Below are 22,496 nucleotides of genomic sequence, written 5' to 3'. Positions count from 1 at the left end.
AAATTTCAATAAAACTAAAAATGCAATAAAAGGCATTATTTATTTCAATAGTTCCCACTCCACCCTCTAGTAATTTCTCGAGTTGTCCACTGGCTCCGCTTAAGAAATTTTCGGAAGATGGGGAGGGCTAAATATGTATGGAAAATCACATATAATTCAGGGCGGCTTCCCCTCCCCCCCAGTAATATCTTTAATAAAATAAGACATCTTTCTGTATTATTTTTTCAAATCTTCTGCCTTTTATTAACATAAATTCCTAGATAAATGCGTGGCAGTGAAAACACTAACCAGATAAGAGTCTGTTTAACTAAAAGACTGTGAGTTACGGGCAAATTCAAATTATAAGAAACAAAACAAGAAAACCCCAAGCTTTGTGTCTGAGCAAGCAGCATGTTTGGTAAGCAGAGCTCAATTGCGCTGAACTTTTAATCTTGGTATTTATCTGAGAGGTAATGCCACTGTGATTCCCAAACCAGGCATGGCTGTGCCTGAAGGGTCACAAAGAGCAGCTGAATTCAAAGCGTGGCTAATACACACTGATGGTATCAAGTTCAAAGACCAGGGTAAAGGATGTATTAGCAATGTTGAGTTCTACCTAAGTGATGTGGGAGAAGCGGTACATGATCCCAGCATAACCCTTGACAAGGGAGTGCTCAGGTAATATCACCATTTCTGATCTTGACTCACCAGAACTCAAACAGAATAATTAAATGAATTCTACATTTCCTTTTTCCATTTCTGCTAAAATTAGAAAGTTACTGATTTCAGCTCCCTGTACTAAACAACTGACTTAATTAAGTAGAGAATAAGCTGATTCTCAAGTTCTTGCAGTTTGCTAGCATTTGCTAACAATAAACATAAATACATAGAGGTAATTTGAAAACCAAAATCTATTCTACTTCCAAACGTTTCCACTATTGTAAACCTCATGGTAGCAAGTAGGTTTAAAGTGACTGTATAAAAAGTCTATCACCGTAACGATTAAGTTTTATCTAATACAATTGTTGCCTCCTAAGTCAGTGATTCCTTTATGCTCAGAGAATGAGAGTGGTTTTTTGCATGAATCTTCTATGAAGAATTAACAAGAGCAAATAAACGAGAATATTTATTTCAGTGGCAGGGTAGGGAGCAGAACTGATCTACCATACATGTCTCATACCTGGAAACCTTATTCTTCATTGAGAACATTTTCCCCACTCTTTACAATTCTCATTTGAATAGAAAAATACAATTTTTTTCCTCCCCAAAATAATAAAGGAAAATAGGGTAGAATGTTGAAAAGTAGTTCCAGACTTAAATAACAGTTGTTCCTTATAATCTGTCTCTCCTTCCCCACCCTCTGTACATTTATATAAATGCTGAAACCCAAAAGCAATAGAAAATTTCAATTGGATTTATAATTAGAAGAGTAGCTGGTTGGCATCCTGACTAGGGGTTATTTCAATTTAATAAGGAAATTTTCTCAGACATAACAAGCCCCAGGAAGGATGCCAGCCAGATACTCTTCTGAATTTAAAGTCAAAAAGTTCTACTGACTTTGTAATTCTATGATATATAAAAGTAATTCTGGGAAGCAAATCCAGAGACTCATGTACTAGAATATGCCACTTTGTACACATTTAATGTGATATATTTTAAAACACTCCCTCTTCTTTGATACACAGGAAAGACCATTTTTCGAGAAGCATGGGCCTATGTTATGTTGAGACCTACCACTATGTCCAAGAGTACATTCAACCTTTTTCTTCATGTAACACTTGATGCTTTAGGTTCTTCACATCACCAAATTATAGACACAAACGCAGCATCATTCCCTTTTAACAAAGCACTTACATTCACAGCTCTCCTAGAAAGTCAGGGAGAATACTTATCCCAAACTACAAAGAAAATTAGGTTCACAAAATCTGAAGCAATACTTTCCATCAGTATCTTTCACCTAGATTAAGGATGAACCCTTAAGTTAGACTAAAGCAATTTGTTCCCCTGTTGCTTTGTGCTACAGCCAAAAACCAAGAGGAAAACAAATACTACAAATGGCAGACAACTGAAACCTGTCCCTGCCATGGTGCTGAAGAAGAAAAACCCCAAAGACTTCTGATTAAAAGAAAACAATTCTACAAGATGTAATCCCATTAGCAACAAGACAGTTGCCGATTCTGCAAGAAGGCAAATCCCCAACTGCTCCAGTTCGACTAGCTCTAGCCAACTGTCAAGTTTGGCAGAAAAAAGTACTTCATGAGTCCTTTAGGTTATACTGGGATTAAATCCTGATAATAGGGTTACATGACAATGTTTAACACAGATGTGCGAGTACTCTGAGCACTAAGCATGAAAGCAGCTCTGTTCACCACACCACGAGAAGGTGAATACAGGAGAGCAGCAACACGGGAGCTGAGCTGATGCTAAGGTCAGAAGCTACCACCATCACTATTTAGAACAGTCCTACCAGCACCCGGGTTGTGAAATTTCTTTAAGACTCTTTCTGTTCATTTACTCAGCATGTCCTCTGCCAGCATGTTCCTACATTTACTATTCTCTCAAAAAGAAAACTACTTGTTTCTTTGATGATGAATGTACCAGCTTTCAGCCACTGGAAGCTGCCAGCAAATGTCTGACAACGTAAAAATAATTCAGTTTTCCACTTTTTATGGCAGACACTTTGAAGATTCAGCTGGACACGGTGCTGGGACATCAAATCTAGGCCATGCTTGGCTTTGAGGTCCTATCCAACCTGGCATTCTATGATATTCAGATATTGCCCAAGAATAAATAATTGTAGGAAGAGATACTATTCCTTTGCCACTTATTTGAAAGAGCAGATTCCAGGGAATTCCCAAGTGCTGGAGTATCTCATATTCAGGTTGGCACCCTGTCATCTGGTCTGCCGACATTGATCAAAATGTGAGAGGTGAGCCTGACTGCAGGATCTTCTGTCAAAACAAGAGCACAGACGTTGCCTCCAGGGTTTACATCCCAAGGTCTCACAGCCAACTACACATGTAAATTTTGCTGCTCTCCTTCAAAATTTCTGGTATTTCCATACCTTTTATGTGCAGTGACCACGAGTCACAATGTCACTTCCTAACTCTGCTTTTCTTAACTACAGACAGAGCTACGAGCATGCCAAGTTCTACTGTGTATTCCTACTTTTATGTTTCCAAGGATCCACCCAGCTTTTTTGTCTTTTTTGGTTTTGCATCATCACTGACTTGACAGTTTGCATTAAGTCTATTAAATCAAAGCCTCTTAAAAACCTTCTCTGAGTCACTGTTTTCCAAGGCAAAGTTCCATCCCCAATTATAGCACACTGTACTTGGCCATATGAAAATAAATCCTGTTTGAGTGGGATATAAGCTCCTCACTGATTGGTATTAGTCCTGTGCGCTCCTCCCTGTTTAATTATATTTTACTATATTCTGTTCTATATTTCACCAGTAAAAATTGCTATTCTGAGTCTTTGCCAAATCTGCCCTTTATTTGTCACTACTAAACTCTTAGAGTTTCTCCTATTTCTGATGTTCTGATATTTGAGACAACTTATCATATTTATTTCTATCAGCTATGGTTATTACATTAGTTCCCTTGATTTCCTTATCAGCTGTATACAGCTTTTACTCACAAGTATTTTTTTCACTCATTTTCATCTACCCCATTATTTATGCATGTTGCATTCTTAGCAGGACTCGCTTGTTGAATGTTCAACACACAGAGGTTTTTCTACACTGTGAACATCAGGACTAATGGCACATGTTAACAGCGAGAAAATATGAATTAACCCAGACTACAATAAAATACATCACACAGTGATGCAGCTCTGTTTTACAAACAGAAGGGACAAATCCAAAGAGAGGCAAAGTGGCTTAATAAGTAAATCTTAAAACTGCTAAACTGGATTCTACCTTCAGCGAGTATGAAAAATCTGAGGGCTTGATTAATGAGGAACACAGCATCAAAGGTTAACAGAAGAATTAACACTAGGTATTAGAAAAAATATGAGTATAGAACCCAGTCTCCTGCCAGAAAACAGACTCTTCAAAGGAACAGCCCTAAATAGCATATACGACCTGTTCCTAGCTCTTCCATAAGACAGCTGTTATTAAACAGTGTTTGTAACCCAAATACAACTGAGGGACTGAAATTGTTAATAAAAATTAATTGCTCATAACCGGTTTTCAAGGGTTCAAACTCAGAAAACCTCAGAAGCTTTTACTGCATAAACAGAGTATTTTATTTTTGTATTTATTCATTTATAATTCCATTGCACTCATGCTGAAAATTACCTGGAAACTAAAGATATTATCTGCGGAAGAAGAAAACAAAAGCTAGAATAATAAAACTTGGTCCATGTGGTTAAAATATAATTAAAAGCTTAGGCAATAACCAGCTATCTAATTGTGGTGATTCTCGGTATTTTTTCTCTCAGGAACTATTTTCTGATTAGTAGCTATTCTGAATGCTGGCACAGAAACAGAAAACAGATTTAGCAATTAAAATGCTTAAAAACAAAGCAAAAAAAAAAAAAAAAAAAAAGAAAAAGCAAAAGCAAGCCACAAACTCAAATACAAAGGCAAGAGTTTCCTGCAGACATATTACTCAGCTCAACTGCTCTTTAAAGCAGGCTTCACACAACATGTTTGACACTGCTCAGCTCCATCCACCTAAATTAACAACTCTCCATGTCAGAATAATTCACTGTATACCTCTTAATAGTTTTGTCTACAGCACTGAATGTGGAGTGCTAACTAACTGCTTTTCAAAGGTTACTATTAGTGCAAAATACTCAACATTTCACACTTGTTTCATGGAAAGAATGCTTCCATTCTTCTGCAAACACAACAAAATATCCGTAACTGGATTTTCACGGGCTATGGATGAGATTCAAATCTTATGCCTGAGCCCTGTGCTGCTGCTGCAATGACTTGGGCAGGAGGCTGGATCAAGGTTTAGGCTCTCGTTCAGGGCCCTGCCCTTGGTGTAACGTAACGGTAACAGCATCTGACATTTCATCTTAAAGAAAAGAGGTCTCTAGGCTCCTAGCTAGCATGGATATTTAATAAAATAATTAAATGCAAGTTGTGTGCATTTTGAAAGCATCAAAACTAAAGAGACAAACCCCTCCAGTAGTGAGGAACAGAATATACAGAACTCTTCCTAGTCGTTGCTTACACAGGACGACCATTTATCACTTAGCTAAGAAAAAAAGTGCCAGTTTAAGGCCCTATAATTACATTGCTATAATTCTATCAGGTATCACACCAGGGTATTAGAAATATCATTCTGTAGGAAAACCACAGAAGTTTCTAGGTGGGGTTATATACATGTTACCCTTCCTATGAGGACTGAATTGGCTGTTTATGTTGAAACCTTTCTTCATGGGGCTTTGACACATGCACAGATTTGTTCTGTCGCATTTGTCTTCTCAGAAAGAAATCCAGCTTGCCTGAAGACAAGGACTGGCAATACAGGCAAAGGCTCTGATTGACTAGCATAGGTATGATGACAATCAGTTCCATCAAGCCAAAGGCAGCCTTCATGCATGGTCCCACCTACTGCCGTATCAGCGCAGTGCATGGCTACAGATTCAGGCTGTATCAGTGATGGACCAGGAACAAGACTCAACATGGGAATAAACCTGGGTTCTCATTCTCAGAAGCCCACTTTAATAGTCTTTAAATGACATTTTATTTATAACTTTAATCTAATGTAAAACTCTTGTTGATCTTGAACCTTTTCACAACCTTTACCCCACACAGGGTGAATTACTACTGCTCAGCTTCTTGATGGTAACTGCTGACACACAGGCTCTTAACTCATGTAACACTGAGTCCTTTCTATTCTCCTGAGGGCAAGCTGACAGTATTCCAATGCTTCAATAATACTGCAGTGGCTGGACAGGGCTTTTAGCAATTTGATAAAGTGGAAGGTGTCCCTTCCTGTAGCAGGGCACCTGGAACCAGATGATCTTTAAGATCACTTCCAACCCAAACTGTTTTATGACTGAATGCAGAAGAACCCGTTACCAGTGGTCCCCATTGAACTCAACAGAGTTCCTGCTAAAGGGATTTTGTAGTATGTTTAGTGGGACAGGAAAGTAAGTTCCTAAGGCAATCCCAGATCGTTGTTCTGTTCAGAAGAGATTACTAAGTCCCAGAATTCTAAGACAGACTGTACCAGGAAATACGTCTCTGGGTCAGACTAACAAGGCAAAACAGCCATGCAAGGATTAATAGCTGCTTGCCAGCAACACAAACCACCAATATAGCTAAGGAAAAAAAGACTACCTTTTTTCATCAGGAATGGGGAGAAACACTTAGAAATCATCAGAAACTGTGACCAGCATAGTATTAGAAAATTATTTTTATATAATTCTATTCTGTATTTTAAAGAATAAGCAGCTCTCATGGAGGAAGCTCAGGAATACACGAGGTCCTTTCCTGGGCTAATGAGAGAGACAGCTTGCATGCTTACAGTCACTTTCGTTTGACCTGATGTAGTTTAGCTGTGATTGTATCAAACACGCTTTGCAAGTTAACCAAGCTGAAATATCAAATGTAAGGTTTCTTTCTGGTTAAGAAATTAACACAGTACCATCTTTCAAACTGCATCCTTTGTTCAACCAGTAGTAGTTAAATGAAATACACATTTTTGACCTGTGTCATTTTTATCTTTAAGCAGCACAGAGCTAGGAACAGCAGCATGCCTGTTTCCTTTCCAAGTCTTCACTGATCAATAAACCAGGATATCTCTTTCTACACACTTCTAGTTTATTCAACCACTTAATTACCAGCTTAGTAAAATTACGATGTTAAAGGCAAACAAAGATTCAGCAAAATTTTTCACTACGAAGGTGCGGGGCACCGGCACAGGCTGCCCAGAGAAGCTGTGGCTGCTCCAACCCTGACAGTGTTCTAGGCCAGGTTGAACAGGACTTTGAGCAACCTGATCCCGTGGAAGGTGTCCCTGCCCATGGCAGGGGGGGGTTGGAACTGGATGATCTTTAAGGTCCCTTCCAATTCAAATCATTCTATGATTCCTCAGTGCTCTCCTTGAAAAGAGCTGTATGTAAACTTTTGCACTAGTATCTGCTCTCATTTCTGATAACACCAATTCTTTAATGCAAGCAGTAAAGAACACATGTATAGTCTGGACACAGACTGCCAGCTCAGCCATGGCATTCTAAGGTTGAAGCAGCAGTGCATGCTGCAAAAAAAACAACCCTATTTATTTGGGCAAGTGACAAAAGCTGTGGTTCCGGTATGTACAGAAGTGGACAGATTTCACTTATGCAGAGTGTGTGGAAGTTAACAGAAGAAAGAGTTGTCATAGGAAGGAGGCCAGGGTGATTTTGTTTAGAGAACAGGAGATATATTTTAGTCTTCCACTGTTTTTTGCTTCTTTTATTTTTGAGAATCTGGGTATCAGCATAAAATAGGCATACTTTGCATAGTGGTAAACCCAAGTTTAAAAAAGTAGATATGTAAGAGGAACCCGTTTAAAAACAGTCATCATATATTCCCAATCAGTCAAACATAGGGGTATCCTTTTAGAAGGAAACGTACCTGTTTCAGGACTTGTTTGATTACAGCTGCTAACAATGCTGTTTGGTATCACTGGAGTGGAGGATGCTTGGATTCTTGACTGAGGTGGGTTTGGATGTAATGAATTTCCTAAAGCCATTCCTGACTGACTGAGCATCCCACAGTTCCCACTAGCCTGCATCTGATTTATTAAACCTGCAAGATGGTTGGTTGTGCCTGGGCTAGTACCATGGACAAAGTTAGTGTTTGTGTTCTGGCAGTGCACACCCTCCCCTCGCAAGGGTAAACTCTGTGCCAGTGAGTTCTGGAGACTGCCAGAGTTCATACTGGTGTCTGCAAAATGCATCTGGTTACCAGCACATGGTAAAGCAGTATTTGAGCTCCCACAGCTGGTGGTACTATTGCTGCTCATGTGAGAGCTTTGACAACTCATGGACTGAAGTAGCTGGGACATGGAACTGATGGGAAAAGAGCTTTGACTTTGCTTTCTTATCAAATCAGATCCAGCTTTGGAAACTCCAGTACTATCCAACTGAGACTGTCTTAGCAAATTCAACACTGTGGTGGTCGGCTGCTTTCTTTTTCTCAGAGGATCTTTTTGCTGAGACATCAATTTATCTCTCAGTGCTGCTCGGCCACTTTGCCCTTCAGTTGTTGGTAGAAGCACATTGGCAGCGGGAGGGAACATGGTATTTAAAGTGCTATGTCCTTCATTGTTGCCACCACTGGCAACAGGTCCAGAACTGCTACTGCTGTTATTGTTGTTACCAGCAAGTTTATTTTGATTTGCTAGCTGTGCTTTGGCTGCTGCTGAGAGTAAACTGCTTGCTGGAAAAGAGGCAGCATTGTGCTGGTTCAAGATCTGATTTAAAGGCATTCCCAGCAAACCAGGCTGACTCTTCAAGGAACCACTTCCAGCTGATGCAGTAGAAAAAACTGCATTGTTAGGAGGATTTAATACATTACTCATTCCAGCAATTAATGGGTTAGGGATGTCCTTGTATTGATTAAGTCCATCATGCTTGGTGGAAGGGCTAGATGGCATAGATGGTCTTGGTGACCCTATTGTTGACCTTGGGGACCTGGGAGGAACTTTAATTCCGCTACAGGATGACTGTGGTCCTACTGGAGGCAGCAGGAAATTTCCATGATCTGATGATGTGGAGGAAGAACGTGATCTTTGGGGAGAAGCCTCAATCCTTCCAATCCCGGATCCCATCATATGAACTGGGGATGTCACTGGTGAAGGAGAGAGGGAAGTTGAAGCAGAATGTTGAACTCTTTGAACATGACTTCCATGGTTCATGTGACCAGGTTTTACAGTTGGCAAAGGAAGATTACTTGGCAAAGGGACAACAGCAGGAGGCATGCTTACATTCATCACGGGTACCTGAGAGTGGACATTTGAATGGAAAGTAGTTGGGTTAATGATAACAGGATTCTGATTCACTGGTTTGCTAGGAATAGGGTCAAGTATGCCAAGTGGATCCTTTTCCGATGTTAATGGCTTTTTCTGAAGAGCACAAGAAGGTGGTGGAGGAGGTGGGGGTGGACCTTGGGGTGGTTTATGGTGAAACATTGCTCGTGGTATTTCCATACCAGTTGAAAAATTACACATGGGTTTTTTCATTACTGGGCTTTTTGTGGTTAAGGTTGGGGAAAGAGGTATATTAGTCCTTCCAGCCATTGCACAGGATGACTGTATAGGAGAACCATGTAGCATTACTGATGGTGGAGACAGAGGTGTCCTGTTCATGTGAATAGGACTAGAGTTGGGTGCTCCATGAAAATTGGGATTGTTCCTTGTGAAAACATCAGGGCTTCCAAGTGGGTCAGTCCTAGGAGAGATTGAGCCATCTCCGTATATCTGTGATCCTGATGAAGCTGGACTGGGCATCCCACCATGACTGCCACGATACGGAGACTTCTGTCCAAGTTCATTACTACCCAATCTCTGCCTAGGATAGACAGAATGAAGTTCTTGTTGCTGGCTTCCAGCCATTTCTTGCACATAAAGCCTACCCATGGCATTAGATGCCCCTATCATCAACTTGAAAGGAGTCTTACATTCTGGCATCACAGAATTTGTAATTCCTTCATGTGATTTATTCCTCATTGATCTTGGAGTTGCTGCTCGAGTAGGAACTACTGGAGTTGCACCTGATATTAAAAACACAACAGTTACTGTTTTGAAATCTGGTATCACACATTTCAGTGCAAAACTGCTGTGTGTGAAAATATTCACAAAAGCTAGAAACCCTTTTGGCTAAACTTTTGCCTCAACAGATATAATACCTAAATCACCAAGTACTTGTGGAATGGTGCATGCTACCCTAGTATATAGTATAGACCTTAATTTCCATATAAAGACTGCCTAAATACGGACAACTTTACATCGTTTTCCTTCCCTTTTGTCGTTTCTTTCTAACCATCATCTCTGGTGTCCTACTCCTGAATCTCTGGCATCACTGCTGTGGCTGCTGCTCAAAGCGCTGGCAGGAGCAGCAGGCTATCACTGTTGAAGGGAAAAGGAGCCTCTGGCACCATCTATTGAATGCAGGAGGAACAAAGCCCAACAAGGGTTTAGACTAATTTGTCTTCACCCCACACAGAAAAGGGTCCTGCACTAAATACTGTCACTGTTGAGGATGAATGGGGATCTGTGCCATATGACTTTGGCCCAGATTTGTACTCAGCTAAGCACTTAATTGGAGAGACTGAAGAGACTGTGGCTCTGCAAGGCAGGATGCAGCTTCTCTGGCTGCTCCACATCATTTGCTGGTACCAAGGGCACTGAGTTCCAGTCCACAGAGTTAATATGCTCCTGGGAACTGCTGTGCTAAAAAGGTGAGGACATACGTTACATCATGTCTTGCATTCCTTTACTGAACTAAGGCTTTTCCTGCAGTTTCTGCAACTAGCTTTGCTTGGGGTGAAGATGCTAAATTTAAGAAGGGGCTCTACCTTATATGTTTGTTTTCAGAATAAAGGCCTTGGGGATATTTTCATGTATGCAGACACGTGAACCCCTCTACAATTGAAAATTTTCCTGTATATCCCAGTTTCGAGACTAGACCTTCCTACCAGCAGAAGACCACTACCATTTTCTGCCCACTAGTATCAGTTTTATTTAAAAAATTTTTTTTTTTTTAACATTTTACCTTAAAAACACCACCAAAAAAGTCTCTCCAAGTCTGGCGGACTTTTTGCCAGTTTTTGTTGCTCTGGGAATTTGTAATTCAGTTTGTAGTACTTGGCATGCAGCCTCTGAATATGTAAATTTAAACTTGAATAACAAGTTGAAGATTTCATGTTCAAATGAGTTCAGAGATGCCTTTAAATTCCTCTACTCAGAAAAACCCAATTCCCTTCTTTCCTTCAGCCTGACCATAGGGTACAGATGGCACTGACAATTCTGCCTTCATTCTATTTGCTCAACCAGCTACATCATGACAGAAACAAACATATTATTTTTCCCAAAATACAGCCAAAGTCTCTTTTAGGGGATATATTTCAAGACTGAACTGCAAACCAAACTAAGTACGAGAACCCTCACCTTGAATGCTGGACCTAAGCATATGGTCAAATATAAGTGTGCATAAATGAAGAGACATTTTGTTTCAAAAGCCAATTTATAGGGAAATTTTCTTTTTTGCTTAGTGCACAAAATTCTGATCAACAGAGAAAGACCATATAAATGTGACTCATGTCTTTACTATTTAGCTGGGTTTACCTCCTTAATTTTGCTAATTAAAAAAAATGTAATTTAAGTATGAGTCAAAGAATAAAAAAAGAAAGTGCATAGTAATTTGGAAAACTGCACTAATAGTTTAAAAAATGCACTGCAAAAACCAATTTAAACACAGCTTTAAAATAAAAAATAACAGTTTGAAAATGTAAGAGCACATCAGTACTGCAAGCAGCACTGGTTTCTTAGCATTGTCTCTGTATCTGAAATACATTATTTATTTTTATGCTCTTAAAATATTCCACTTTGAAGTCAAGCTACAAAGTGGTTAGCAATTAGCCAGCTATTACTACAGCAATATAGGGGCACAAAAGAACTGTCAGATTATTGAGGGCCATTTCCCAGAAGTTGTGTGTACCAGAGTATATAACCATAAACTTTCCAAGCTCTGTCTCAGAAGTAACCTTCACCCCTTTGTCCTAACCATTTGGATTTGTAAGACTACTTCAGAACCTTTTCTTGTAATCCTTACAAAGTACCTAATTTTCAGTTGAACTTTCTATGCAACTCTGGCTTTGTAGTTGTTTCTTTCAGTGCTAACTTCGTCCTTCAGCTTAAGGAGCTTTATTTCTGCAGTGATTCTACTGATGCCTTTATTGCCAGCAATCACATCTCCTTTCAGCCACCATTTTACTAGGTTGAACAAGCTAAACACTTTTAGATGAGTTCCATAAACAGGCTTTGCAGTTCACTAAGAGCAAAGCCTCTGCTCTATTTCAGCTTGAGTGCCACTAGTGAGAACAGCAGTGCAGGAAGGCAGGACACATACAACAGCATTTGTACTTCTCTTTGAGTCACATTGATCTGCACTACACTGCCATCTGGTACTGCTCACAGACATCTTTGATCAGCTACTATACCTAGGTCTTCTTTCTCAATAATTTACAGCTAACAGCTTTTTTCACTAGTCCCCAGGTGAATGACCTCACAATTAACAGGATTTGTTGCTATACCTTTTCTTTTCACTCCTGGTCTTGATGATCCCCCAGTTTTTCAACACGTTTTGATCTTCTCTTGTTTTGCCAACACCTGTCAACTTCACTCATCAACAAATTGCCTCATTTTTTGTTGATATAGATCATTAAGATGCTAATCTAGGTTGGTCCCCCCAAATAATCCTTCAGAAAGTACAGTGGGGATCTTCTCTTACTGTACATTCTGCCTTGCAATACAATTTCCCATTTAGTCAAGTCCTTAGCCACATTCTAATACCTTTATAATCACTTTATTCTGCTTCTCTAATTTCCCATGTGACAGAATATCAGACATATTACTACAGTTCCAAAAGATGAGAGCTAATGTATTTTCTTTGTCTAGAACAATCTGATATCTTTTCCAAGGAAATCATGCTCTTAAGTCTGTGCTGACCTGCTTTTTAGACTCATTTTCTAACCACCTACATCCCTCTAATTACTACCTCAATTTTTAACATGGATCTGTTTACTATTTTGCTCATAGATACATTAGACTTTCAGGGGTGGTTCTGCATAGTAATTACATATATTTAAAATCAAGTAACTAAATGATTCTGCATGGTTTTACTTACTTGTTCCACCACCAGGACTAGTTAGAACTAGTGAAGGATGTGGTGCTTCCATGCTTTTATGAAGTGTAGCCACAGCAATAATTTTCCTTTTATGTATGCATAGTTTGGTGACATCTTCGTCCGCCTTAACATCTTCAGCAGTTCTTTGCTTCACAGCAGCTCCAGGATCAAAATTAAAGACCTGAGAGTAAAAATTCCAGTTTTAAAAAAGTCATTAGAGGTAGCAAACTCACCAAATATACCTAAACCAAAAATCTTACATAGAATTAAACTTGCCACAGTTCTGTAGAGCTATCTGACTGCTCATACACTGCCCAAGAGATACTTTCATAGCACATTTCAAGTTTACAAATAAAAAGTCAATAATAATCAATAACAGCCATGGAAGTTGTCATCTAGCAACAGAACTTTAACACTCCTCAGTATCAAGAGTATGGAGGAAAAAGAAAGGACCATGTGTATTTGAGATTGCCCCGTGATTAAGAGAAAAGTTTCAATTTGTATGTAGAATATAAAATTGCGAAGCTGATACTGAAGCTATCACATAAATCAGTGTTTCACCCTGATTCTCCCCTGTTAACATGATGCCGCCAACAGTAGGTTTCCAGTTTAATAGTAAAATCTTCAAACACCATAAAACCTGAGTCAGATGTTTTCCATGAGGGAAAAAGACAGAGAGCAGATTAATTTTTGTAATTTTATGGTAAATCTTTGGGTATATACCATTTATCTCATTTCATATATATATGATCTGAACAATGACTAGCATGGCATAGCATATCAGCTGACATAGCTCATAAGGATTATAGTACAGAGATCCATGATGTTTTTCTTTACCTTGGGAAGAACGAGAGGACATTCTAGGCCACACTTGCATGTTCCATCAGTCAGCAAGTAAGTCTTCACCTGCTCCAAGCAGGATAATAAAGACCCACTGGGACTGTAAAGGAACAGAGAGGATGAATACAAGCTATTTGATATATCATGACTTCTACTTACCATCCTAACAGCTCACACACAGAGTGTTTATGGTAACACAGCTGAGATTTAGTATTTTTTTTTAATAGCAATTCTTGCTTTTAGTCAGGAACTGAGATGATACTTATCAAAACTAGCTCCCAAACCACATTTTAAAGGAAGATTTTACTATAGAAAAACACAGCAAATGCAGAAAAAAGAAACTCATATTATTGATATTTCATATTCACATTAAAGCCCTGCTTGAAAGCCTTAACTACTGCTTAACTACACTAGGAGATTATTTTTCTCCCTCCTCTCTCCTATTAAGTGTAACACAGGCAGAGTGCAGTCCCCATGGACCTCCTTCCCTTCTATCACATCACTGCAGCTCCATGCAGGCACAACACTCATCTGTATTTTTTAGGAGTGTGATCTCATTTAAAAAGAAAAAAAAACCCACAAAAGTGTGTTGTAAGTATGAGAAAACACATACAGCAAAGGGGCCACAGTAACAAAAACTGTTGTGGTCGTGTCTCTTAGTTGCATAAACAATTTGATTTCATTCAGCTAAAATTTCAACCCTTTCACTGAAAGTGAGAAATATTATACCAAGAAGGCAGCCCAATGAGTTTCTGATAAACTGCACTTGGATTTCACTAACTCCCACCAAAAAATCATTATCTCCACATCCAAAAATAGGACAGTGGAAATTCTGTTATGGCAAAATCACTTATTCATAAGATGAAAAAGTTCTCATGTCACAAGCCTCTAACTTCCAGATTGCTCTTTATTACTTGGCCATCTAAGCTGTTTACCAGGGAAAGAATACAATAATTTATGAGGACAGCTAAACCACTGGTTCTTAATGGCAGCTGTAAACAGCCCTTATTTTAACAAAAACAACTTCAGTGGAATGGTTTGGATCACAAAAAAGGAGTCAAAATTCCAAACTATGATGAACTTTCTTTCTCAAACCCAAATGTATAAACACTTAATTCTGCGCAAGAACTAAGTAACACATAAAGAAACACCTGCAAGTGACATTTAAAGTTATGACAACAATTTAAATAAGTAATTTATTTGCCTGACATGACCTGAAATAGTTATTTCGGAGAGAACTGTCCAGGTCACTGTGTAACAGTGACAGCTCTGTGGGTAAGCAAGATAAGGCCAGGCTGGATGAGGCTTTGAGCAACCTGGTCCAGTGGAAGGTGTTCCTGACAGTGGCAGGGGGGTTGGAATTGGATGGTCTTTTAGGTACTTTCCACCTCAAACCATTCTATGATTCCACAATAAAAGAGCAATCTAAAAATAATGGTATAGATACGAAGCAATAGGTCAGAAGGTGACCTTCCCAGTCTTAAGCTGAAATACTTGGTAAGCAGAGGGAAATTACCTTTTATTTTTCTGTATCTTCATTTTAGCTATAAACTGGTTAAACCATGATGCTGCCATTATCATATTTTAACTCAGTGAGTGTCACTTGCTCTCTACAGGTCTGCATTTCTAGCGCTGGCTGACCACTTTGGACTTTCCTGGCCTGCCCTGACTATACATGCAGGAGCAACTGCTCACCCCGTGCACAGTCCACACATAAAGATGCGATAGCTTCCCATGGGAGAAACTCAGGTTGGCATTTATTCCACACTATCCCACCTACGTGCAAAACTTTTACAGACACTTTCTGTGACACTTAAAAACTCATGTTAAAAGCTGTCCCTGGGAACATGCTCTGGAGTCAGGATGGCATTTTATTTGCATTGGTGAAACAGGACAACTGAGCTGCAAGAGTAAAGCTATACCATCAAGAGTTCATTTTACACCCTCCCTAATCCTAGAGTAAAGCAATTTTAAATATCCTTCCTTGGTGTGTGGTTTGCATAGGCACACATCCAATGCACTGACCATCCGTGGGTGGAAAGGAAGGTTGGGATACTGACCCTCACCAGAAAAGGGCAGATCAGCCCACTGAATCTGTGGCACGTGGGATTCAGCACTCCTACTGCACATATACCATAGAATGGCTTGGATTGGAAGGGACCTGAAAGATCATTCTAGTTCCAACACACCCGCCACAGGTAGGGACACCTTCCACTAGACCAGGCTGCTCAAAGACCCGTCCAACCTGGCCTTGGAACACCGCCAGGGATGGAGCAGCCACAGCTTCTCTCGGCAACCTGTGCCAGTGCTTCACCACCTTCACAGGGAAGAATTTTTTCCTAGTATCTCATCTAAATCTACCCTCTTTCAGTTTAAAGCCATGCATATATGCATGGCTATTTGTTCGCAAGAATCAACAAAATTTTAAAAAGGCCTTTTTCCTGGACAGACCTGTTTAATTGCAAAGTATCTTCTGTGTGCATAAGTTTCCTCACGGTCCTATACTTCAAAGGATAATCCACAGCTTCCCATGTAAGAAAATACCAGCTTTTTTTCAGCGCTTAGGTTATCCAGAAGTTTTAGGCCTCCCAAAAAATCAAGGAAGAGTAAATGATAAAATATATTCGGATCTGTTATTGACAGTTGAGATACCTGTTCCCTTTATTAAATTGCTTTCCTCAGTTTATTCCACCAATAACTTCATCAACAGTAAGCTGAAGAAAATATTTAGGTGCTACTTTAAGGCAGTAGCACTGTTTTACCTAGAAAATCACTGAGACTCAGCGCTTTTATCAGGTAATAAAAACTGGTTAATTAATGGGTTTACTTCAAAGCAACTGTTAACAACTGATGGAAAAGCAAGCACACTTTATAGAATCATAGAATAGTTAGGGTTGGAAAGGACCTTAGGATCATCTAGTTCCAACCCCCCTGCCATTGGCAGGGACACCTCACACTAAACCATGTCAGCCAAGGCTCTGGCCAAGCTGGCCTTGAACACCACCAGGGATGGAGCATTCACAACTTCCCTGGGCAACCCATTCCAGTGCCTCACCACCCTCACAGTAAAGAACTTCTTCCTTATATCCGATCTAAACTTCCCCTGTTTCAGTTTTAACCCGTCATCCCTTGTCTTATCACTACAGTCTCTGATGAAGAGTCCCTCCCCAGCATCCCTATAGGCCCCCTTCAGATACTGGAAGGCTGCTATGAGGTCTCCATGCAGCCTTCTCTTCTCCAGGCTGAACAGCCCCAACTTTCTCAGCCTATCTTCATACGGGAGGTGCTCCAGTCCCCTGATCATCCTTGAGGCCCTCCTCTGGACTTGTTCCAACAGTTCTATGTCCTTTTTATGTTGAGGACACCAGAACTGCACACAATACTCCAGGTGAGGTCTCACAAGAGCAGAGCAGAGGGGCAGGATCACCTCCTTTGACCTGCTGGTCACGCTCCTTTTGATGCAGCCCAGGATATGGTTGGCTTTCTGGGATGTGAGAGCACACTGAAGCCGGCTTATGTTCAGTTTCTCATCGACCAACACCCCCAAGTCCTTCTTCGCAGGGCTGCTCTGAATCTCTTCTCTGCCCAACCTGTAGCTGTGCCTGGGATTGCTCCGACCCAGGTGTAAGACCTCGCACTTGGAAGGAAGAATAACTAGAATGAGTCCTTATTCAGCTGGGATCATCTATTCTAGTTAAATCATGTCAGATCTTAACAGACACACTAATTTTCCCTTGGACAGCTTTTGAGTCAATATTGTTTGGCTTTTCATTCTCTCAATAAATGCCGTGGATATTTTCAGGGTGGCTGTTCCTTCAGAAAGGCAGAGCAGCACCGGAGCAGGTTACCCAGAGAGGCAGTGGAAACTCAATCCATGATGATGCAGCTGGCGAAACCAACCTTTCCTTATAAAGGGCTAACCTGATCAAGCGTGGTGGGTGCTCCATGTCAAGCAGGAGGTTAGACTATTTGACTTCCATCCCTCCCAGCTAATGTATCCTACCATGTGACTTCCACCAAACAAGAACGTAAGAGTTGTGGACCATGATAAACAACTTTTCTTAATCAGAAGGGCTTAAAGAAGGCAATCAGAAAATTAACCACTGGATTAAAGAGAAAAAAAAAAATACATGGTCAAAGCTTGGGAAGCGGGCTTGGAAGCTTCCCCAGGCTGAAAAAAGTAGCAGGCAAACTTAATAGGATCAACAAGAATAAACCAAGTGTTTTGTGTAAGGCAATTCAGAACAGAAATATTAAGAAAGTCTCCCTGAACAAAGAAAACATAAAAAAAAAAAGAGAAGACAGAAAACCAAGTAAGTGTCAGAATTCCAACATTTACTAATTTATAAACATGCAAGACACATGCTTGAAGAAGCAGCACAAATTTTGTGGCCTGCTTCTTACAGCTGCAGAAAATGAAGTTCATAAGCCGGTAGGATCATCGGGCATATAAAAATACCAAAGCATTATATGTCTTGACGCCTGCATACGTGGATGATAGGGGAAAAAAAACAACCTCCCAACAACTTTGTCTTTCTCATTGATTTTTTAACTAAGGCAGAGGCCCAGTAAATTACAGCTGTAATGAGAAATACAAGGGGAAGGCGATTTATCATTGACATGCATATCACTGACATGGATTTTGTATGATTTTGCTAATTGAGAATATAAACAAGAAACACTGGAATGCATTTGATCTTTTATGGTAGTTTAGTGTAAAATTGGAGTATGCTTTGACTCATAAAAGACTTTTGTATTGGTAATACACAAAATAGGAAGAAGCGGTTATTTTAATCTAACAGACTAGTGGAGTAAGATTAAGCAAATAACTGACTGATAATCATTTAGAACTCACTGATGTAAACCTGATGTACCCATATTTTGTTACCATTAACTTTGATCTTTTTTCCAATACCATTTAATTTATAGTCTGTTTGTCTGAACTCATTAATTTAATAGTAATTTCAATGCATTTCTTTGTGACTATTCCAGGGAGAAGCAAAAAAAAAAAAAAAAATCCAATAAGCTAACAAACAATCAAATAACAAACAAAAATCCAATAAGCTAAACAAATACGATTATTTGTTTAAATAGGATACTTTAAACTTTGGATTTAGGCTTGTGCTCTTGTCTTTCCCACATGAAAAATGTGGGGAATCTACAGAAGTAAGTCTTGCTGGAGAATGTCAGTGTTACTGGACAAAGGATCTTTACAGGGCATATAAAACCTGACATTTTCTGCAGCTACTAAGGAGTTGCACCACTTTAATTTCCTTTCAAAAGAGAGTAAGTAAAACACAAAAATATAATGGACACCTAGAAGATAAACCCAGAAAAGACTTATGGAAGAGCTACAGACTGTCAGGATAAAGCTGCATGGCACTGCATAAACTGAGCTGAAGGCTTGCTGCTGACAGAAGACAGTCTCACTCTGCCTTATCACTCATGAACTGTTTGCATGTCTGATCATGGTGTTGAATTCAACCAGCAAAGCCTTTTACAAAAAGCCCATGCTGGTGCAAGGAAAAGGCAATGCCTGTGCATCTAGGAATCAGCAAAAGACAGCAGAGATTTCTTAACATCTCAAATGTGGCATATAACTAGAACTCTGGTTAATTTCATTGCAAAAGGTCTGAATAATAAAGATGTTAAGTAAGGTTAAATCTGCTACTGCTTAGCTTTAAAACCCGTATGACAATAATAAGTAACAAAGAACTATTCACGCCTAAAGCAAAACATGTATTATTATCAAATTTTCAAAACCTAGCAATATTAGATTTCAGACTACGTTAAGGGTATGCAAATGGCACAACTGACATAAGTGGACTCCACTAATATCAGCAGAAAAAATGATCTTGCACTTCAAAAAGAACAAGCTCTGAAGTTTTTGAGTACAAAAGATGAGCTGACTAATTCACATGTTCTGGCAAAACTATAATGAAAACAAAACCAGTAACCACCTCAGATAACCTTACCTGATATAGAGCACTCCACTTTGGTCCACCCTTCGCTGCCAACCAACGGGAACTTGCACTGCTGGTGGCCCTCCATCCGTGTCCCCTCCGTCACACTCCTTTCCACCATTCATTTTTCTGTTTCTGTTTATGAGTCTTCAAAGATATCAACAGTAAGATGATATCCTTTTACTACATATCATCATGGCCCCCCAGAGAAGGCCATTCAGTACACCTTTCCCCAAACTGTACAAAGTGCATTGGGAGGCTCCAGCTCAGCTTGAAACCAAGTCCTTAAAAGTGGCCATTTTTGTTAATGAGTCACTTTTCCATTATAATCCACATTAAATATGTAATGTTTAACTCCTTATATATTCATAAGGATGAACTATATAGATAAAAATTAGTGCTTCCAACTTGGGAAAATCATAATTCACCAATCCTTTGTTACCTGTCAGAAAGGAGAATGGGGAAAAGGAGAATTTCTAGTTCAACAGCATGGCTCCAAGCTTGATGACTGTCTAAGATAACTTGTTTTTTGTGAAAGCTTGTCTCATTTTTATAAATATGAGTCAGATCTAATACCTCCAGGTATTATACCCTTTATATGCCACATTCTTTTTGTTTTCTTTTTATCTTCCATTCATTATCCAAGTTGTCTTCTTGAGTTTCTTTCATGATTCCCTGGATCCAATAAAACAGCCTGAAAAATACAGATACAGAAAACACATGAGCCATTTTCTGAAGTCTTTCAGAACAGTTCCGTAACTCAGGAAGATGTATACAGCTGCATCCATTTAAAGAGCTTAGAATCAAAATTTTAAATGTCAATGGAACTATCAAAATAAGGCTTAGGGTGAATAAAATCCTGCTAGCATATTCTATTTATATGGGGTTGCAACAGAGCTACATCTTAAAAGCTATGAGAGTGCAACTGTTACTAAATAGTTAAAGTACAGTTTGGGTGAATTAAGGGATGTATCTTTTAACTGAATAGTTTTACGTATGCTTCTGTTCAGAATTATCAACAGATGACTAGCTCAATTAATGCCCTTTAAAATTTATAAAGCTGAACGGATTTAATGTGAAGCGAGATGGTTCTAGGGCTGGTAATATCTATACAATGGGACCCCCCCCGCATTTAGACTAAATTAGTAATCTTATAAAAAATTGTATAATAAGGAAAAAGCCAGCATCAATATACTGCTCTCAGAATTATCTGTGAAGCAATCTTAATATCATAAGTAATAATTCCCCTCCTATGATTATACTGTACAAGCTCATCTTCATGAAAGAAGTTCAGAATGATGTAAAGTGTGGTGTCCCCCCAAAATAGTTTTTCAAGTTGAGCAGGTGAGACTTAACTCTTGAGGTAGGTCATTTTATTAAGGCGAGACAAACACGGAATATGCAATTCAAACAATAAATACCTCACAAAAAAACCCCAAGCTCTAGAACTCAAAAGTAAGATGTCACTGATGACTACCATAGTAACAATGTTAACAGGTTTTATTTGGGATCTCATGCCAATTCTGCCTTATTCCTAACACTAATGTTATGCTAATATTTTAAAACATAGTAAGTGTTACTACAGACCTGACTGATTTTAATAAGAAAAGGTTTCTTGATGTAGAGATGGAACACAAATATGTAGGATCCCAAAAGATTTCTGCAACAACAATACCAACAAGACATTACACCTATATTTAACAGTCACAACAGATCCTTCCTTCAAGACCACTAAAGGAAGAGTGCAGAGGCATAAATATACTCCTCAAAAGTATTCCCTCAGGTACACATATGCAGTATGTCCTCTTTAGATGTGCTACTTAGAAATGTCAAGTTCAAAATGCTACATAAAGAAAAAAAAATAAATGGCCATGGTATTTACAAGAAAGGTGTGGACTAGAAAGGAGCCGGGTGGACATACCCCCTTTGTCTAAGGCACTGAAATCTAAAGAACAGAGTGCAATTTTCAGAATGAACATGATTTTCTGCAGGACAAAGCCTTCTAGGACAGCCTGGCACTGTTTTGCAAGGATCTGTTTCAACTTTGTTGTGCTCCAGAGCACTCCAACAGGATGTAACCCGTGGCCGGCCAAAATCAGGGAAGGGATAAGGAAACAATGATGAGACCCTGCACACTGACAGCGGTGAGGTGACCAGGTACCAACCAGCAATGGTTACAGTGAATGCACCTTGCTCTCTCTCTCCTATGAAAACAATCTACCCTTTAATCTCTAAATCTGGTGCACAGAAATAGGATTTGGAGAGCACTTGGCAACAGTTCAGGACTCTAGCAGGTTTTCAGTGTGGAAGTTCTGGCATTTGATCGGTTTTATCCTCATTAAGAAGGTAGCAGATGATGCTTCATCAAAACTAAGGCAGAATTTACCTTCAAGTTTCAGCATTATTGCTGAATGCTGCACTGGTATTTTTATTGTAGGTCTTGTGTAAGGCTGAAACAGGTACATAATTTCCCTAATATTTTTAAAGAGAATTAACCTTTTGTAATACAGTAAAATCAGAATCAGAAAATACATATTTAAAATGCTAGAAGCACAAAGAAAGTGCTGCTCAACTCTTAGCCTAGTCTTGCTGCGGATCCTGTTGCTATTTAGAGCAACTGCACTGGATCCATTACAAGAAAATAACAGCCATCAATTTCTTTTTTTTTGCAAAAGCAGCAAGAGACATGCTTTGAAGTAACCTTGTATTTCTACTGGTTCTGCAATGTCTTGCCTCAGCTAACATCTCATTCCATCACAACCATAATACTCATCATCTAATCAAGATAAACCATTTTTCTATACTGCATATAGCTTGAAATAGTACTAAAAGAAGCAAAATAATTCAATTAACTGCTTCTT

General features: G+C 39.3%; 1 protein-coding gene across 14 annotated transcripts in view; it reads right to left on the bottom strand.

Annotated features, from left to right (window-relative positions):
* Positions 1-22,496, bottom strand: part of MBD5 (methyl-CpG binding domain protein 5) — a 141,214-nt gene that overhangs the window by 26,168 nt on the left and 92,550 nt on the right. For 10 of the 14 annotated variants that reach the window (XM_057415591.1, XM_057415587.1, XM_057415598.1 and 7 more), the window contains 4 exons: positions 19,648-20,329; positions 13,670-13,772; positions 12,833-13,013; positions 7,560-9,698 (listed from right to left, as the gene is read on the bottom strand). In XM_057415591.1, coding sequence (XP_057271574.1) covers positions 7,560-9,698; positions 12,833-13,013; positions 13,670-13,772; positions 19,648-19,760 — 2,536 coding nt within the window. In that variant the 5' untranslated portion in view covers positions 19,761-20,329. The remainder of the gene's footprint in view (positions 1-7,559; positions 9,699-12,832; positions 13,014-13,669; positions 13,773-19,647; positions 20,330-22,496) is intronic. The other 4 variants (XM_057415588.1, XM_057415597.1, XM_057415592.1 and 1 more) reach the window with 3 other exon arrangements.

Source organism: Pezoporus wallicus, unplaced genomic scaffold (genome assembly GCF_028554395.1).
Source record: "Pezoporus wallicus isolate ANWC-B61680 ecotype Strahan unplaced genomic scaffold, APGP_CSIRO_Pwel_v1 contig_736, whole genome shotgun sequence".
In the NCBI taxonomy this organism is placed as follows: domain Eukaryota; kingdom Metazoa; phylum Chordata; class Aves; order Psittaciformes; family Psittacidae; genus Pezoporus; species Pezoporus wallicus.
The sequence above is the reverse complement of the archived record's forward strand: the minus strand, read 5'-3'. Positions and strand labels throughout refer to the sequence as shown.